This window comes from Lepidochelys kempii, chromosome 8 (assembly GCF_965140285.1).
Source record: "Lepidochelys kempii isolate rLepKem1 chromosome 8, rLepKem1.hap1, whole genome shotgun sequence".
Classification (NCBI taxonomy): domain Eukaryota; kingdom Metazoa; phylum Chordata; order Testudines; family Cheloniidae; genus Lepidochelys; species Lepidochelys kempii.
The window spans coordinates 38,248,579-38,267,171 of NC_136387.1; the positions used below are offsets into that span (position 1 = coordinate 38,248,579).

The 18,593-nt window shown below is 40.1% G+C and overlaps 2 protein-coding genes and 1 pseudogene across 2 annotated transcripts in view; all 3 read left to right on the forward strand.

Moving 5' to 3' along the window:
• The window catches only part of LOC144929056 (protocadherin gamma-C5-like), a 373,601-nt gene that overhangs the window by 16,802 nt on the left and 338,206 nt on the right, over positions 1–18,593 (forward strand). The window lies entirely within an intron of this gene.
• On the forward strand, positions 6,083–17,269 carry LOC140915802 (protocadherin beta-1). The gene is made up of 2 exons (XM_073356143.1): positions 6,083–8,813; positions 13,728–17,269. Exons 1-2 carry the CDS (start codon positions 6,381–6,383, stop codon positions 13,782–13,784), a joined length of 2,490 nt encoding a protein of 829 aa, XP_073212244.1. The 5' UTR covers positions 6,083–6,380; the 3' UTR covers positions 13,785–17,269.
• LOC140915805 (protocadherin beta-16-like) lies at positions 14,078–17,269 on the forward strand (annotated as a pseudogene).

Below are 18,593 nucleotides of genomic sequence, written 5' to 3' on the forward strand. Positions count from 1 at the left end.
CCTATGCAGGGAGTTAATGGTGTGTTTTCCAATTCTTTGCTCATTCGTTGTTTCCGGAAAGCTGAATCAGCATATTAATTCCTCCTATCCTGCTAAATGTATCGGTAAATAGCATTGCTTTTTTGTTTTTTTCCTTGGTATTCTCTCTGATTTAGAGTCCAATTAACCGGTTATAGAAAAGAGAAACTAGGAAAAAATAAATACTCAAAATATTGACAAGTATGTAATCGTTTGAGAAGCTATAAAACATTAAAATCGTAAAGTCTTATTATCTTGAAAAAATATGGCATAAAATAATCCGTTTTGCTGAAGATTTCAAAGTCAATACAGAATGGTTTAATAGTATTTTGACAAGATGCACTGAGGATAAGAAAATAACTTCATTTTGAAGGTTACTACATCCTTCTTCCGTTTGTACCGTCTTTCCATCTGCCTGCCTCCCCCCCGACCCCATATGCTTCAATTTCGGTATGTTATCTTAGTACCAATTGTTTGTGTGTGTGTGTGTGTGTATATATACGGGCGCACACACACACATACAGAGAGAAAGATTGTATGCGCTATAATTACTCGTCAACTTCAATGAAGGATTTGATTTCAAATACAGGAAATAGCATGGACTGAATGGGTGAAATGCTAGATAACTAATGTTAATGGTAAAACTCCCACTAACTTAAATGGGCCAGGATTTCACACAATATCTCTTCTCTGGATAAAGCAGAGGATTGAGATGAGGGAATCCATAGACTGAAGAGTCGGTCCAGAAGTTCAGCCATGTTTTCTATTTGCTGTTCAGTGCAGGAGGTAGATGTAATTGCAACTTCAGTATATTTCATGTTGATTTTTATACTGTTCTTTACCCTACTGCCACTTACACATTTAAATAGGGACTAATAAACAAAAAATGAAATTGAGTAGATGTTCTGATAAAGCAAGTGAATAACGCGAGGTATTCTAGATAAAGCAAAATGGGGAAATTAGCTATTTATGTTGTATCTGTGAACTTCTGGGAGATATTAGAGCATAATGGCTGGTTTCCATCCTGTGGCTGTATTTAACAGGGGTCCCATATAGTACTCAACCAAGACTCTTGGGACCCATACCAGGAGACTGAAGTTCACTTCCTGTTGGCCAAACCATTTTCAGTTGTAAAGATTGTTTCACTTTCTCATTGTAGCTCTGAAAAATGTGGAAGTCTACTACTGAATTTAGTGAGAATTGGATCTGGCCCTCTGTGGATAAAAAATATCATTCTTATTCACCACCTACACTTGTTTGGGAGCCAGTCACCTAGTCATGCAATGTAGTGTCGACACAAGGGTTTCAAGGACAAGAGAAAATATTACCAATTAGCTTGGACTGGCTATGAAGTTGCATCCTAGCTGTTGCATTCACCACGGCTGAATTTGCCTCCCACTATACCTATAGTGAACCTGAGATTGAGGCGCAGACCCTTGTGATTCGTTTTCAGCATCTCTTCATGATGGACCATAATAGCCTCCTTAGGGTACCCCTGGGGGGGCATTCTGTGCCAAACAATTAAAAATTCTGCATCAAAAAATTAAAAATTCTGTGCACAATATTTTAAAATTCTGCAAATTTTATTTGTCAAAATAACCCTACATAATTACACCAGTTTCAATTATTTTGATAATTTGTTTCAAAATACCTGTCAGCAAGTATGTAACAATACAGACACACACAAAAATTCCCCTGAGGACTAGAGTGTTTAAGAAATCCTGGTAACAACCCAGTTCCTGTTTCTCTGTCCCCTTCACACACACACCTGAGCCCAGCTGTGCCCTTCCCCCCCCCCCAGACCAGACATCTGCCCCCTTTCTTCCCCAGAACTCAGGGATCCAGAGGGAGAAACAGCCTGATGCTTGGTCCCAGGCTAGTATGGAGTTTCCTGAGTACAGCCCTCACCTTCTCACAGGGCATGTTGGGAACTGCATCTGCCAGGAACCCTCTGGCTCCCTGTCCCTCCCCCCAACAGTATCTTCTATGTGCGAGCTGGGCTCTGTGAGGTCCAGTAGCCCCTCAAAGAGAGGGCTAAAAATCACTGCAGCCCATTTCTGTGGGGGAAAGGAAATTCTGGACACACAGTGTTAATTTCTGCAAAATTCTGCATTGCACAGTGGTGCAGAATTCCCCCAGGAGTAAATTTAAGACAATATGAACTCTAACTTCTGGGAAATGTACATCTCTCTTTGCTTATATCAAGTTCCCTTCATACAATAAGTAAATGTTAGTTTGGGGATCATTGCTGGATTTTATAAAAGTAAAGTGTTCTGTTAACTTTTAATTGGCAGCAGCTATGCCACCTTCCAAGCTCCCCATGAATGAGCCACAATCTCATGAATTGAATGAGAAGTTCAATCCTTCTTTCTGTTGAGACTGCCAGCAAAAGGATGACAATCAGCTTTATATGATGTTCCTTTTTCCCAATTCAACTTGTCCACTGTAAGATCCTAATTCTAACGAACAACTCACTTCACATAAACAGTGAACAGCCACCTGAAAACCATCAATGTTAAGAAGTTGACAGTAACATTGTGTATAGTTAGAGTCTTTTCTTTCAATCTCCAGATGCATTCCAACCTCATTACACAATTATAAATGATTGTACAGAGATATAACTGATTCGCAACCATTTTATCAAGAATATCTTTCCGGGGCAACTCTCTCTGTCTTTCCTCACATATTTGTTGAATACTCGATTCTGTGTCATACTAATTTTATCTCCACGAGTTTGTGATGAGCAGGAAAGCAAAGGCGACATATATAGATCATTACAAACGAGTGTTCATAAAGCTAACCAATAAATTATGTAGTTTTAAATTACTCAGATGTTATAGAAAAATATTTTAGGGATATTTTAGAAAGCGTTAGAAAAATTGTTATTTGGAGTTTCTCTTGCATCTTTCCAGTGGTAAAATCAGGTACCTTTGTTACTATGAACGGAAAAGTGCAGGTCTTAAAAAGAGAGGGAAAATGAAACTTATAAATGTAAAACATCCTAAAATGACCCAGAATAGCTTTCTTTTCATAAAAAATGTTAGGACTTTAAGGGCTGATATATATGGTATTCGGGGGTATACAGGTTTGCTTGACCCACTGAAAAGGGCATGGATTATTTAGGGGGGAAATGCAAAATTTGGGGAAGAAAGTATTTTTCAGGCTGACCATTTTTAAAATATAGAAGCTATTGGAAGGTGACCAGGGGTTAAAGAAAACCCATAAATTAATCCCATGGCTCATTGGGAAGGTAATACACTGACAGGATGCCTGTGCAATTTTCAAAAGTTGCTTTAATATATTACTGCCAGGCCATATGGAGTAGCTCAGGACATTGAGTGCCTACCTCAGGGCAGACACCCCAAACTGGTGATGGGTTCCATGATTAGATTTCACCAAATCAGTAACAGGTGTGAACTCCTGGAATACTATAATAGTTTTACCTTGGAGTTACAGTCAGTCCCCCTAGATTTTCCAGTCTATCTTGCACCCAGACAAACTGGATTTAACCATAAATGGTCATTTATACCAAAAATCACAAACATTACAGGTTACTCCCAGTCCCAAGAGACCAGTCACCCAGGTCAAGTTGCATTCTAGAGCTCACACCAAAGGCAACCCTGGTAGTCAATTATATAGTAAACTAACTATAGGTTTATTAGCTAAGAAAAGGAAATGAGATCTGTTGAGAGGTTAAAGCACATAAAATATACCTACAGGTGAGTCACAGTCTCTAATTCCCAAATGGTGGCAGAAAAGTCTTTTCAAGGTAGCCAGATTGTTTCTGGGGATTTCTGCTTTGCTTCTGGTACCCTTCCCTGTAACAGTCCAAACAGTCCTGAGATGCAGGATCTTTCCCTGAATCCAGAGGTCTCACAGAAAACAAGCTGACAGGCTCACCACCCTGATGGGCTCTTTGGTTGATAGAGAGATAGGAGCACATTTAGAGTCTTTGATCTCTGATCAGCACACACAGTGACCACTTGCCTTCAAATTAGCACTTTCCTGTTAAAGTTCTTCATTGCATTATGCAAGGCTTCTTTCTCATTTGATGGGTTCTTTAGCCACAGAGGAATATAGAATGTAAATGTTTGCTATTATATTATAACAGGATACGTATAAGTGAAAACAATGCATGTAACATCCCATTAGTTTTCATTAAGTTGAATACCAAATACATTCTTAAACAATTAACAATCACTTTAATCTATTCTAATACATATGTGAATTGGTTTGGGGCTTTGGCATGAGCTGGCACCTGGCATGCCAGCATCACAATTACATTGATATCACCTCCAAATCTATGCTATATATTAGGGCTATTGATTATCACAGTTAACTCATGCAATTAACTCAAAAAATTAATCATGATTAATCACAGTTTTAATCACACTGTTAAACAATAGAATACCAATTGAAAATTATGAAATATTTTGGATGTTTTCTACATTTTCAGATATATTGTATTCTGTGTTGTAATTTAAATAAAAGTGTATATTATTTTTATTATAAATATTTGCACTGTAAAAATGATAAACAAAAGAAATAGTATTTTTCAATTCACTTCATACAAGTACTGTACAAGTATCATGAAAGTGCATCTTACAAATGTTACATAACTACACTCAAAAGCAAACAATGTAAAATTTCAGAGCCTACAAGTCCACTCAGTCCTACTTCTTGTTCAGCCAATCACTAAGAGAAACAAGTTTGTTTATATTTACAGGAGATAATGCCACCCCCTTCTTATTTACAATGTCACCTGAAAGTGAGAACAGGTATTTGCATGGCACTTTTGTAGCCAGCATTGCATAAACATTTTTTGTATGCCCTGTCATGCTTTAGCCACCATTCCAGAGGACATGCTTCCATGCTGATGATGCTTGTTAAAAAAATAAAGCGTTAATTAAATTTGTGACTGAACTCCTTGGGGGAGAATAGTATGTCTCCAGTTCTGTTTTACCTGCATTTCTGCTATATATTTCATGTTATAGCAGTCTTAGATGATGACCCAGCACATGTTGTTCATTTTAAGAACACTTTCACTGCAGATTTCACAAAAATAAAAGAAGGTACCAATGTGCAATTTCTAAAGATAGCTACAGCTTTCCACCCAATGCCTTCCAAAATCTGAGAGGGGCAAGTATAAAAGAAAGAATCCCAAGAAATAATCATCTGTCCCCCCACCTTCAATCCAAAAGAACAGAGGAAATGCTAACCTTGTCAACCGAAGTAAAATGGATGGACTCTTGACATGACTGTTTCTATTAGGACTCCTGAGGAATTATCCCCATCCAAAAGAGACTTCTAGAATTTTTTTGGTTTTAATATGCTAATTTCTGGAATAGAATAAGCACTCTAATTTAGCAGTGCCCAAACCAGCTCCATCAGGAGAACTGTTATAAAAGGAATACAGAGAAAGCTGTGAAAACAAGGATTGTTAGTTTTGCTTGAAAATAACATTCTGTGTTATAGTCAGATTGGTTGAATATTAACACACATATGGACATATGAATCTAGGACAAAATAGTCAGACTTGTCTGACAGAAGAAAGTAACAAGAAAAACACCAACCCCAAACCCAGACTCTTTTTGGATATTAACTGTTCACAAAGGGCATGTTATTACCGGAATCAATGAGACCTCCCACTTAAAATTCACGGGCAGGATGTGGTTCAATATTTGAAATACCTGGGGATATATTGCTAGCTAATGAAATAACTAGCCTGACTGATGTACCAAAAAAATTACAAGTTTATATCAAACATTCCATATTATTTTTCCAGTCAGTGCTTTCTAAAGATGCAGTGGATTCAGAAATCTACTGCAGTGGCTGGGTACTATTTTCACGAATTTAGTAACTTGAATGCGGCTGTAAGGAACTGAAAGATTCGACAACTCTCCCCCAAGGGAAGTCATTGTGTTGTAAAAGAGACTTCCAGAGTCGGAAAAGGATTTTCAGAATAAGTAGAATTCTCAAATTATAAATATGCATATAAAAGATATCTGTAGCTCTGCCTTCTACATTTCCTTTACATTCACTTCTGTTTTACACTAAACAGACTTAAATACTTTGCAGATGTAACTGTTCCATTTACATGCGAGACTGATAGCGGATGGCAAATATACAACAAAATTACAGATCTTTATAAATCGATTCAAAATGCAATCAGTATCAGCTGAGACGCTTGGTGGCAGTATTGGCTAAGGAGAACAGAGATCGACAACTTAAAACATTCGCGCGAGACTGGAATAGTTTATGTATGCAGGAGCAGGGATGCACACAGCTCTCGGGAACTACAGAAGAGACTACAGCAAGTGACATTATTTCACTACAGAGCTCTTTATATTTTCGCATTAAAAATGGCGGATAAGCAGAGGAGAACAACAATCATTAGGCAAGTAGTGTTTCTCATTTTATTTCTTTGCGTGTGGGCCCTCGGACCCGGAACACTTCGCTATTCTGTGCCTGAGGAAATGGAAAGCGGGTCCTTTGTGGCTAATGTAGCAAAGGATCTCGGGCTAGACGAGAAGCAACTGTCTGCTCGCAAGGCCCGTGTGGTTTCCGAAAGCAGCCGCCAGCATATCCAGCTAAACAGCAACACCGGGGACTTGTTTATTAAAGAGAAAATGGACAGAGAGGAACTGTGTGGGCAAACTGACCCCTGCATTCTGCATTTTGAAATAATACTGGAAAATCCCTTGCAGTCCTATCGGGCTGAGGTGAGGGTTTATGATGTAAATGATCATTCTCCGGAGTTCTCAGAGAATCAGCTGCTTCTAAAGATGCCCGAAACCACTCCGCCTGGGTCCCGATTCCCTCTGACAAACGCCCAGGATTTAGATGTCGGGAACAACAGCCTGCAGAGCTACGCCATCAGTTCAACGGACCATTTCCGCGTATACACTCGCCATCGCAGCGACGGCAGGAAGTACGCGGAGCTGGTGTTGAAGACACCTTTGGATCGCGAGGAGCAGGCAGAAATTAGCTTCATGCTGACTGCGATAGACGGAGGCTCCCCAGCGCGGTCCGGTGCAGCGCAGGTACGAATAACTGTTCTGGATAGCAATGATAATATTCCCGAGTTTTCCCAAACTCTTTATAGAGCACGGATTTTGGAAAATTCTGAACAAGATTACGTGGTTCTGACAGTTTCCGCAACTGATTCAGACGAAGGAATTAATGGAGCAATATCATATTCATTTAGCCAAAAATCCAAAAAGAGTGTCAACGCATTCAGTATAAACCCGGTAAATGGGGAGATTCGACTTTTGGGACCACTAGATTTTGAGGAAACAGAAACCTATGAAATAGACGTTCAAGCTACAGATGGCGGGGGGCTGTCAGCGCACAGCAAAATCCTGGTGGAGGTGGTGGATGTCAATGACAATGCCCCAGAGGTGAAAGTAACATCTCTTATTAGCCCGATACCTGAAGATTCCTCTCTTGAGACAGTGGTGGCCCTCTTCAATGTCAGAGACCGTGATTCTGGGGACAACGGGAGAACAGTCTGCTCCATAGAAGACGATCTGCCGTTTTCTGCAAAACCAACTTCAAAAAATTCCTACTCTTTAGTGACCGAAAATACATTTGACCGAGAGAAAGTATCGGAGTATAACATCACCATCACAGCCAGGGATTTGGGAACTCCCAGTCTCTCCACTGAGGAGAGAATCGTCGTGAAAATATCAGACATTAATGACAATTCCCCAGAGTTCAATCAAACATCATACACTATGTATGTCCGAGAAAACAACGGCCCAGCCGTCTTGATAGGGAAAGTCAATGCTTTTGATTCAGACTCAGAGCAGAATGCCAAAGTGACATACTCTCTGTTGCCTGCCCAGGTAGGTGGCCTTCCGCTTCTCTCTTTTATCTCCATAAACTCGGAAAATGGGAATGTGTACGCTCTGCGATCCATGGATTATGAACAGATAAAAGAGTTCCAGGTCACTGTGAGAGCTGCAGATGGCGGGTCCCCTCCACTGAGCTCTGAAGTCGTTGTCCGAGTTGTGATAATTGATGAAAATGACAACGCGCCCTTCATTTTATACCCTCTGCAGAACATCAGCTCCCCAGCTAATGACCTAGTTCCCAGATCGGCGGAGGCGGGTTACCTGGTGACGAAGGTGGTGGCTGTGGATGGGGATTCCGGTCAGAATTCTTGGCTTTCCTATCACTTGTTGAAGGCCACTGACCCAGGTCTCTTCACTGTGGCTTCCCCAAATGGTGAAATCAGAACCACGAGGCTAATAACAGACCGAGATACGATGAAGCAAAAACTCATTGTGCTTGTTAGAGACAGCGGAGAATTGCCCCTTTCTTCATCTGCAACTCTGAACATAGCTCTAGTGGAAGGCTTTTCGGACGCATACATGCAGTTTACAGATGTAGCTGTGGAAGAGGAAGAGAATGGCACATTAACTGTGTACTTAATAATTTCCTTGTGCTTAGTATCGTTTGTTTTTTGTGTGTCAATAATAGTATTTATAACTACCAAGCTTTATAGAAGAAGACATTATGGAGAAAGATACATGTCTGCTTCTGGTAATTTTTATGGTGATAGCAACTTCCAAAATAATTTGGTAGATGTAACGGGTAACGGAACTCTGTCTCACAGTTATCGTTATGAAGTCTGTTTAACAACTGGATCAGGAAACAGCGAATTCAAATTCCTCAGACCCATTACCCCCTCTCTCCCACCTCAGCATGGCATTGCTGGAACGGACTCTGGAAAAGAACAGGATCTTCTTACTAACTTCCAGCTGAACACGGACGTGGAATCAGCGAACCAGGTTAGATTAATTTCTGATCTTCTACAGTCTTTTTATTTCATTTTCGTTTATTATTTATTTAAAGTTTACATTAAAAGATAATGGAGAGGTTTTTATTTTCAAAATTATTCAGAAAGCTATTCCTTTCACACTCTAACGTACCTATAAATATTACCTTTACAATTTGAATTTAGTATTTATCTGTGTACATTTAATGTTTTCGCAAAAAGAAAAGGAGTACTTGTGGCACCTTAGAGACTAACCAATTTATTTGAGCATGAGCTTTCCTGAGCTACCGCTCACTTCATCAGATGCATGCGTGGAAACTGCAGCAGACTTTATATATACACAGAGAATATGAAAAAATACCTCCTCCCACCCCATTGTCCAGCTGGTAATAGCTTATCTAAAGTGATCATCAGGTGGGCCATTTCCAGCACAAATCCAGGTTTTCTCACCCTCCACCCCCCCACACAAATTCACTCTCCTGCTGGTGATAGCCCATCCAAAGTGACAACTCTTTACACAATGTGCATGATAATAAAGTTGGGCCATTTCCTGCACAAATCCAGGTTCTCTCACCCCTTCACCCCCCTCCCAAAAACCAAACACACAAACTCACTATCCTGCTGGTAATAGCTCATCCAAAGTGACCATTCTCCCTACAATGTGCATAATTAAGGTGGGCCATTTCCAGCACAAATCCAGGTTTTCTCACATCCCCCCCACCCCCATACACACACAAACTCACTCTCCTGCTGGGAATAGCTCCTCCAAACTGACCACTCTCCAAGTTTAAATCCAAGTTAAACCAGAACATCTGGGGGGGGGGGGGTAGGAAAAAACAAGAGGAAATAGGCTACCTTGCATAATGACTTAGCCACTCCCAGTCTCTATTTAAGCCTAAATTAATAGTATCCAATTTGCAAATGAATTCCAATTCAGCAGTTTCTTGCTGGAGTCTGGATTTGAAGTTTTTTTGTTTTAAGATAGCGACCTTCATGTCTGTGATTGCGTGACCAGACAGATTGAAGTGTGTGTGGTTTTTGGGAGGGGGGTGAGGGGGTGAGAGAACCTGGATTTGTGCAGGAAATGGCCCAACTTTATTATCATGCACATTGTGTAAAGAGTTGTCACTTTGGATGGGCTATCACCAGCAGGAGAGTGAATTTGTGTGGGGGGGTGGAGGGTGAGAAAACCTGGATTTGTGCTGGAAATGGCCCACCTGATGATCACTTTAGATAAGCTATTACCAGCAGGACAGTGGGGTGGGAGGAGGTATTTTTTCATATTCTCTGTGTATAAATAAAGTCTGCTGCAGTTTCCACAGCATGCATCTGATGAAGTGAGCTGTAGCTCAGGAAAGCTCATGCTCAAATAAATTGGTTAGTCTCTAAGGTGCCACAAGTACTCCTTTTCTTTTTGCAAATACAGACTAACAGGGCTGTTACTCTGAAACCATTTAATGTTTTGTATTTTATGTAATTTGGTTTAGAAATATTTGGGTTATTAGATATCTTCAGCAATGAACAGATGTGAGAAGAGTTGGAGAATATTGAAATACTAATGGTGCATTGTGTATGCATATTATAAGGACATTATTAGTCTATCTTTTTTGGAAATACTCTGGAATGTCCTAGTAGGGTGTACTGATTTGTGCTTTTGTTAAAGAGTGCTGGTGTTATTAAAAATCAGACTTTGCCATAAGTGTGGGTTAACCGGGAATTGGAGACAATAAATTAATGGACCTAGCCAGTTCCACACTGTTATATTGACTCACTGTTACCCATGAAACTAATCGAGGCTCTAGGTATGCTCGGTATGGGGCCTCATAATCCCACTCCGACAGTGTAGCCCGACCCACTTGTATTGGCTCAGCTGGGATGAGCTCTTGTTTTAGGCTAGCTGCTCTCTGAGACATTATACTGTTCTTTACAGAATTTCCCTTGCCTCCATAATAGCTGGATACATTTTAAATGAATATTTAGAATCCATACAAATGACAACGCCCCCATAATTTTATACCTTCTTCAAACAGCACCTCCCATGCTATAGAACTGATTTGCAGAGCAGCAGAGGCGGGTTACCTTGTGATGTCAGTAGTGGAGATTCTGGTCAGAAATCTGGGCTTTCCTGCCAAACTCTGAAGGCCACCGAACCAGGTCATTGTGGAACTCCATAATGGGGAAATAAGAACCATCAGGATAATAACAGGTCCGAACAGTATAGAGAAAAGCCTAATTATTATGGGTATGGGCGCACTATCCCCAATACTTTATTCTCAGTTCCTAAATCAACATTTCAATGTTGATACGCAAATTTGGAATAACCCAGATTTTCAAAAGAACGCTTTGCGAAACGATTTGTTATCGATGTCCAGGTGAACTATTAGCTTATACAATTCTGTTTTTGCTGTTCTCCTTTTATCGAGCAACCATGTTCTTCATGATTTTTCAGTGTTTATGTTACACTTGACATCAGTTTTATTATGTACTGGCAATCGATTCTATTTGTGTACTTTCCCGATATGTGGCTATATGATATTTAATAGGTTGCTTAAAGAAGTGTGTGCATGTGTTTAATAGATATAAACTATTTCGAGAGACTTGTTTTCAAATTTTAGGTATTTGATTTATTTAACTCTTTTTGTCATAAAGAAAAGGGGTACTTGTGGCACCTTAGAGACTAACCAATTAGTCTCTAAGGTGCCACAAGTACTCCTTTTCTTTTTGCGAATACAGACTAACACGGCTGTTACTCTGAAACCTGTCTTTTTGTCATGAAATTGTAAACATTTTAACTCTATGATTAGGCTATTTTGCCCTTTATTATTTTGATTTAATCCACGAATTCATTTAATTCAGTTGTTAAAATGCCACTTTATGGTTGGATGAAGGAAGTCAGGAGACATAAATCTTGGCTTTATCCATGTACAGGAAGCATTTGAGCCTATGAACACTCTGGGCCTGTTTAAAGAAATGCCATGTATAGATTGAAAAGTAAAAGAGACTGACTGCTTATTTATTTATTTACTCTGGTGTTGACTACCTGTTGAGGTTTTTCAAACACATAAAAAGACATTCCCTGTTATGAGGAACCTACAATCTAAGGGATCCCCTTGAAGTCTAGTAAGGAGACCTTTAAGGGACTAGAAATAGTTGCCCTTCATGGCTCTCTGGACTCTATAGAATGTCTCTATTCTCAATCTCCCTGTTGAAAGGGGACAGCAATTTCCTGTGATCATTGATCCCCAAGGGAGCTGATAGGTCTGGAAATCTAAGCCTTGAATGTTTGTCTGTTGTCATTGTTCCTGAGATGGTTTCCCATCATCATTAGCATAGCTGTGTGGACTGAGCTGGGACTGGGAAAAGTCCAGCAGGTCAGCTAATTATAGGTTGGTTATACCCAATGAAGTTGGGATAAAGAAAAATTAAAAAGGTTATTGGCATCCAGTGATTTCCTGAGAGTCAGACTGATTAGGGCTCATTTCAGAGTGGTTGGGAGAGTGCCTTCCCTGAAGGATACATTGGTTATTTCCTTCCGGAGGGGACCTATGTGCTGTTCGCAGGTTTTCAACAGCACACGGGCAAAGATCCATTTCACACATGGTGGACTTCCCACACGGCATGTGTGGATACTGTGATTTCACAGAAGACAATTGCTGAGGCTTGTGTTTTCAGTAAGTCCTCGTCCTTGAGCTGCTGTGGATCTGAAAAAGTTTGTCTTAAACCACCAGCATGCTTACCTTTCTGCTGTCCTGCATCATCTGGCACAGTTCATCCGTGAATCAAAGTCACCTGTGTGCGATGAGAGAGTAAGAGCAGAATATCAGTTACATAGGACATCAGATGACTACGTTGTTCCTAAAGCTGTAAGAACTCTGTGTCTGTGTCTGGTTCCTTGTATCCTTTAGGACAGTTTGGAAGTTCGGTGGAATCACTAACTTTTACGATCGCGAGGAAGATAGGGAGGGCAATTTGTTTTTCAGACTATTTATTGAATCAAGGGTTGGGAAGAGCAATGATCTCTATCCAGAGGAAGTGGTGATTGGATCAGGAAAGCGAGTATTATTCATTTCTTCCCTGTTTACTCGCAGTCCAAATATTAGGTCCGGTATGTGGCCAGCTTTGTGTGTAGTTCCAGTGACCAGTTCGGAAAATTAGCTTGCTGCCTTGGTGAATACAAGGGTATGAACCAGTTTGTGTGTGTGTGTGCGCCTTCGTGGGTATTTAAAACCACTGATTAATCGATTTAGATTAATAGATGTACGGTTTCAGATGGTTTTATTCTCTTCTACACCTGAGACTGGTTGAATGTAGTGTGGCTCCGCATCCTCATTCCTTGACTCTGATTTCCGGTTGAAATGCGCATTTGGTAGAAATGAGCTGTGTCATCAAAATCCTGGTAGTGCTTTCCAGCCACCTCTCCTTGCGGCAGGAAAGCCTGGAGCCTCATTAGTTATTAGATCATGCCTGGTGATGGCCGACACGGGGACATAACAACAGAATGAACTAGTGCCATGTTATGTATTTGTAAAACGGGTGAGGACAAGAGAAATTCAGCATTCTGTTACTCCTCTTCCTAAGTACAGACAATAAATGTGATATCTTCGAGATAACGGAGTGGAAGGGCAGGTTTTTCACATACACTCCTAAACGGGCTTTAGTAAAACAGCATACTGTTTTTTGTGAAAAAATGTAGTCCTAGTTTTATTCTTTTTTACTTTTAAAAGATCAGCGGTAACTGAAGTGTGCAGACATTTTGCAATGATAATTTATCTTTTCTGTTTTGTTATATTATATTATACTGATAGATATCCATGCATTTTTCATTTCTGAAATAAAGCTTTTTTCTCCATCCAGAATTTATGCAACGTTTTTATCTATTTAATTACTTTTATTAATTTTATTAATCATTTTATTACTTTTTCTGAAGCTCAAAGGAGGAAAATCATTGGAAGAATATTTTGAAACGGGAAGAATCCCTTTTTAAAGCCGCTTGGTGGTGCTATTGGCCAAGGCGGCGCTGAAACAGAAGTGTGCGTCCAGTAAACCCGGCAGTTCAGCCAGACAGTATCGGTCAGGGACGCCGGAGCGCAGACACCGCGGTATTACTTTGCAAGGAATGAGGGACTGAACAATGTTTAGCGCGTTCGGAAGCGACATTATAGCTTTACATGTACCAAAAGGGATATACAATACAATCTACTTTTCCACATTCTGCAATATTTTCGTCTGGAAAATAAGGGGACTTCCTGACTGTTTTGGAGTAGATTTGTGAGACGAATGGCGACGACAAACCTGAAAATCGCATTAACAAGGCAAGTTCTGTGTTTCTGTGTTTCTGTCTCTGCACCTTATGTTCTCTCTGAAACGATTCACTATTCTGTACCCGAAGAGATGGAAAATGGGTCCGTTGTAGCTAATATTGCAAAGGATCTGGGGCTGGATTTGAGAAAACTGTCTGCCCGTGGGGCCCGGATTGTTTCAGAAGACAGCAAGCAGCACTTTCAATCTGAACGCAGTACAGGGGCTTTGCTAATTGAAGACCGAATAGATCTCCAGGAGATTTGTAGGAAAATTGTCATGTGCACTATACATTTTCAATTATTACTGGAAAATCCATTGCAATTCTTTTGAGCTGAAGTGGAAATTTATTATATCAATGACCATTCTCCAGTTTTCTCTGAGGACAAATTAATTTTCAAGATCCCGAAAACAATTGATCCTAGATCTCGTTTTCCACTAGAGGGCGCTCAGGATTTTGATGTGGGAAGTAACAACCTCCAGAATTATACTATCATTCCTCCTAATGAATATTTTAACGGGATCAAAATGATGGTGATAAATACTTAGAGCTAGTATTGGAAAAATCACTGGACAGAGAGGAGCAGCCTGAGATCAGTTTCATTCTCACTGCTGTAGATGGTGGCTCTCTCCCAAGATCCGGTACAGCACAAATACACGTCATGGTTCTGGATGTAAATGATAACGCTCCTATCTTTACTCGGGAGTTGTACAAAGTTAAGACTTTGGAAAACAGCCCAGAAGACTCTATGGTTGCCACGGTCATAGCAACTGAGTTAGATAAAGGACTTAATGGGGAGATAGTTTATTCATTCAGTCAAAATGCGGGGAAGAGCCATTCAGCATTCAAGATAAACCCTCTGAGTGGTGAAATCCGAATAGTAAAGCCTCTGGATTTTGAACTTACTGAAAAATACGAGATTGGTATTCGAGCCACAGATGGCGGAGGTCTGTCTGCACTCTGCAAAGTCCTTGTGGAAGTTTTGGATGTGAATGACAATCCCCCTGAAAAAAGAAAAGGAGTACTTGTGGCATCTTAGAGACTAACAAATGTATTTGAGCATAAGCTTTCGTGAGCTACAGCTCATCGCTCATGAGCCTCATACCAGAAAACTCATCTCCTAAGACAGTGGTGGCCCTTTTCAGCATTAAGGATCTCGACTCCGGGGAAAATGGGAGAACATCTTGTTCTATTGAAGATCAACTGCCTTTTGCTCTAAAACCAGCTTTCAAGAATTATTATGAACTGGTGACAGAAAAACCTCTGGACAGAGAGAAAGATTCACAGTATGTTATAACCATCACCGCTACAGACTCAGGGTCCCCCTCGTCGCTTACTACCACTGAAGACATTACGATGCAAATATCGGACATCAATTACAATGCCCCTCTGTTTAATCGGGCATTTTGCACCATGTATGTGCATGAGAACAATAATCCAACTGCATTAATTGGCCCCGTAACTGCTGTTGATCAGGATTTAGGACAGAATGCCAACGTGAAATATTCTATAATGCCTGCTCGGAAAGTTGACCAGTCCTTATATTCCTACATATCTATTAATTCTGAAAACGGAAATATATATGTTCTACGGTCATTGGACTATGAGCTTATAACAAATATCGATGTCCTGGTACAAGCTTCAGACTTTAGCTCTCCTCCATTAAGCACAAATGTCACAGTCCATGTAACCATTACTGACGAAAATGACAACTCTCCAGTTATTTTATTCCCCCCGCAGAACAGCTCTTCTGCCTCAGTTGACTTGGCTCCCAGAACAGCGGAGGCAGGCTGTCTTGTAACTAAGGTGGTGGCTGTAGGTGGAGAGTCTGCTCAGAAGCCTTGGCTTTCCTACCAACTCTTCGGGGCAACTGATTCTGGTCTATTCATGGTGGAGCTTTAAAATGGGGAAATAAGATCCACCAAGCCAATAACTGAGCGAGACTCTTTCAGGCAGAAACTCACCATCCTTGTTAGCGACAATGGACGACCGCCTCTTTCCACTACTGCGGTGCTGAATATCCTTCTGGTGGAGGGATTCTCTGACGCACATATGCCACTCACTGACTCGACTCAGGAGGAGGAAAACGGCAGTACATTAACTATGTATTTAGCAATTTCATTGGCTTTAATTTCATTTCTCTTCCTGGTTGCGCTAATGAATCTCATAGTTAAATTATGTAACAAAAAACAATTTAAGGAGAATTACATGTCAACCTCTGGTATGGTTTATGGAGATTGTAACTTTATGAGTAACTTGGTTGATGTAAGTGATACGGGAACTCTGTCCCACACTTATCTTTATGAAGTCTGTTTAACAACTGGTTCGGGTAACAGCGAATTCAAGTTTCTGAAACCGCCATTCCCAGTCTCCCAGCTCAGCACTGTAATATAGAAGGGAATGTTGAGAGAGAAGCGGATTTTCAGAATATTCTTAACCCCAGTAAGGAGGTGGACTCAGAAAATCATATGAGTATACGTTGATATTATTTTTCATTGTTTTTCTTTAAATCTTGTTATATGTGTTTATGAAGTGGGTTGATGTTTTTCACACAAAATGATACTGAAGTTTTATCCAGGACTGTAGTGTCATTTGACACTGTATAAGAAGTTAAAGGAACTACATAACTGAGAGAAACAGAATTTGGTCCCTAAAGGGATTAGGATGACTTGCTGAGTTTTTGTTTTTCTGTTTTTTTGTTTGAAACTTCTGGAAAGTGTATATGCGCTGTAACACAATATTTTCCTTTTATGCTTAGCAAAACCAAGGGTTAATTACAAAGCATGGTGTACTGGACTGTTTATTTGGATAAATACTTTTCTGATTCCTTTATAACATTTCTGAATATCTTTGTAGAATTAACAGGTTCCGAAACCCTTCTCCTTCATAAACTTCGCTTAGTTAAATTTCGCAGTCACATCGAACTTAATAAAATGTAATTGTACACAATGTGACAGTCACATACCTTCAGACAATGATGATATACTAAATGAAATGTAGTTTTCAGGCTGCTTCCAGATGCTAAAGGGAAGAGATTCCCGCTTCTTTTGATAGAGTGATTCACATTGTTTTACTAAATCAGTTTTGCTTGTGTGTGTTTGCTTAACAACTTCAATGTGATATTTTGTTGCCACAGGAAATAAATGTTAGGAAAAATAGTTTTAATCCAACCAATGTAGTACTATATGACTATTCTACCATCATCATACAATTTAATGAACTACTTTTCAGATTTTTTTCGATACATACACCATAATATTTTATACTTACGCATGCAGATAATGGCGCTGCTTGCTGTGGCATGTTTTGTCTTGTTAGCAATTTATCGGATGATCCGATGACATATATGACCTATATCTGTATCTGTTGCTTAACAATTTTTAAGAAAAAAGTGTGACAAGGTAATGGGGAAATCCGTGAGAGCCGTATACTCCACTATGGTATTTCAACTCATAATTGAAAGCGGCAATTGTCTTTGAGCAATAAAGAAAGGAGAATTAAATTCTACACAAGAAAAGTGTCGTTGAGGAGATTTCTCTGCTGAGGAGATTAATAAATTAGAACCAGAACTCTACCTCTTGTGCATTATCTTCCGAGTGTCTCCTTGAGTAATAAAGTAATCTTCCCTCAAATTATTTAACCGTTTGTAATGCTGCCTCCATTGACTCTAGAGCCTGAGTACCAACCTCAGGAACGATTGTTCGGAACCAGGGCACAAACCTCAAATTGGATGTGAGTTCAGATTTCACCAACCAACTATCAAGTGTAAAGCCTCAGGCACCATAACAGCCTTAACATGGAGTCACAGACAGTGCCCTTGTGTACTCCAGTCTGTCCAGCTAGCCAGGTGATCTTACCTCTGTGATAGATGGTTGCTTACACCAAGAATCATAGCAGTATTTAGGTTGCTTCCGCTCACAAAGGACCAGTCACTTACCCGTGGTAAATTGCACCTTAGATCTTACTCAAAAGACAAGGCTTGTAGACATTCCTATAATAAACTATATAAAGATGTGTTAAATAAGAAAAGGAAACCAGGGAATATTTACTAGGTGAAAGCAGGTAAACATAGATACACAAATGAGTTATGATCTTAAGTTTCAAAAGCTAACAAAAGATTCCATAATCAGCAAGTTCTATATGTCCTTTCTGGCTAGCGCAGGCTAAGCGGCTGGGGATCTCACACATATGCCTAGAAACACTTTGCCCCTCAAAGTCCAAGCAGCATAACAATGACTTGTCCTTCCTTGTTAGGGGTTTTTTATCCCTCTCCAGCCCTGTGCTCTGAGCTACAAACTCAGCTGCTGGGAGTCCACTTCCATGACCCATTTTAGGGGGCAGGAAAGCAGAACAAATCTGTTGTCCTCTTGTTGACGGTACCTACAGAAATTCCAGTTGCAAAGTCCCACCGTAGTCTGTCTGATAGCTACAGACATTTCCTTTTGGGAAGGATATAACACCTTCTGTTGTAGATCAGTCTTTCATATTAATTAA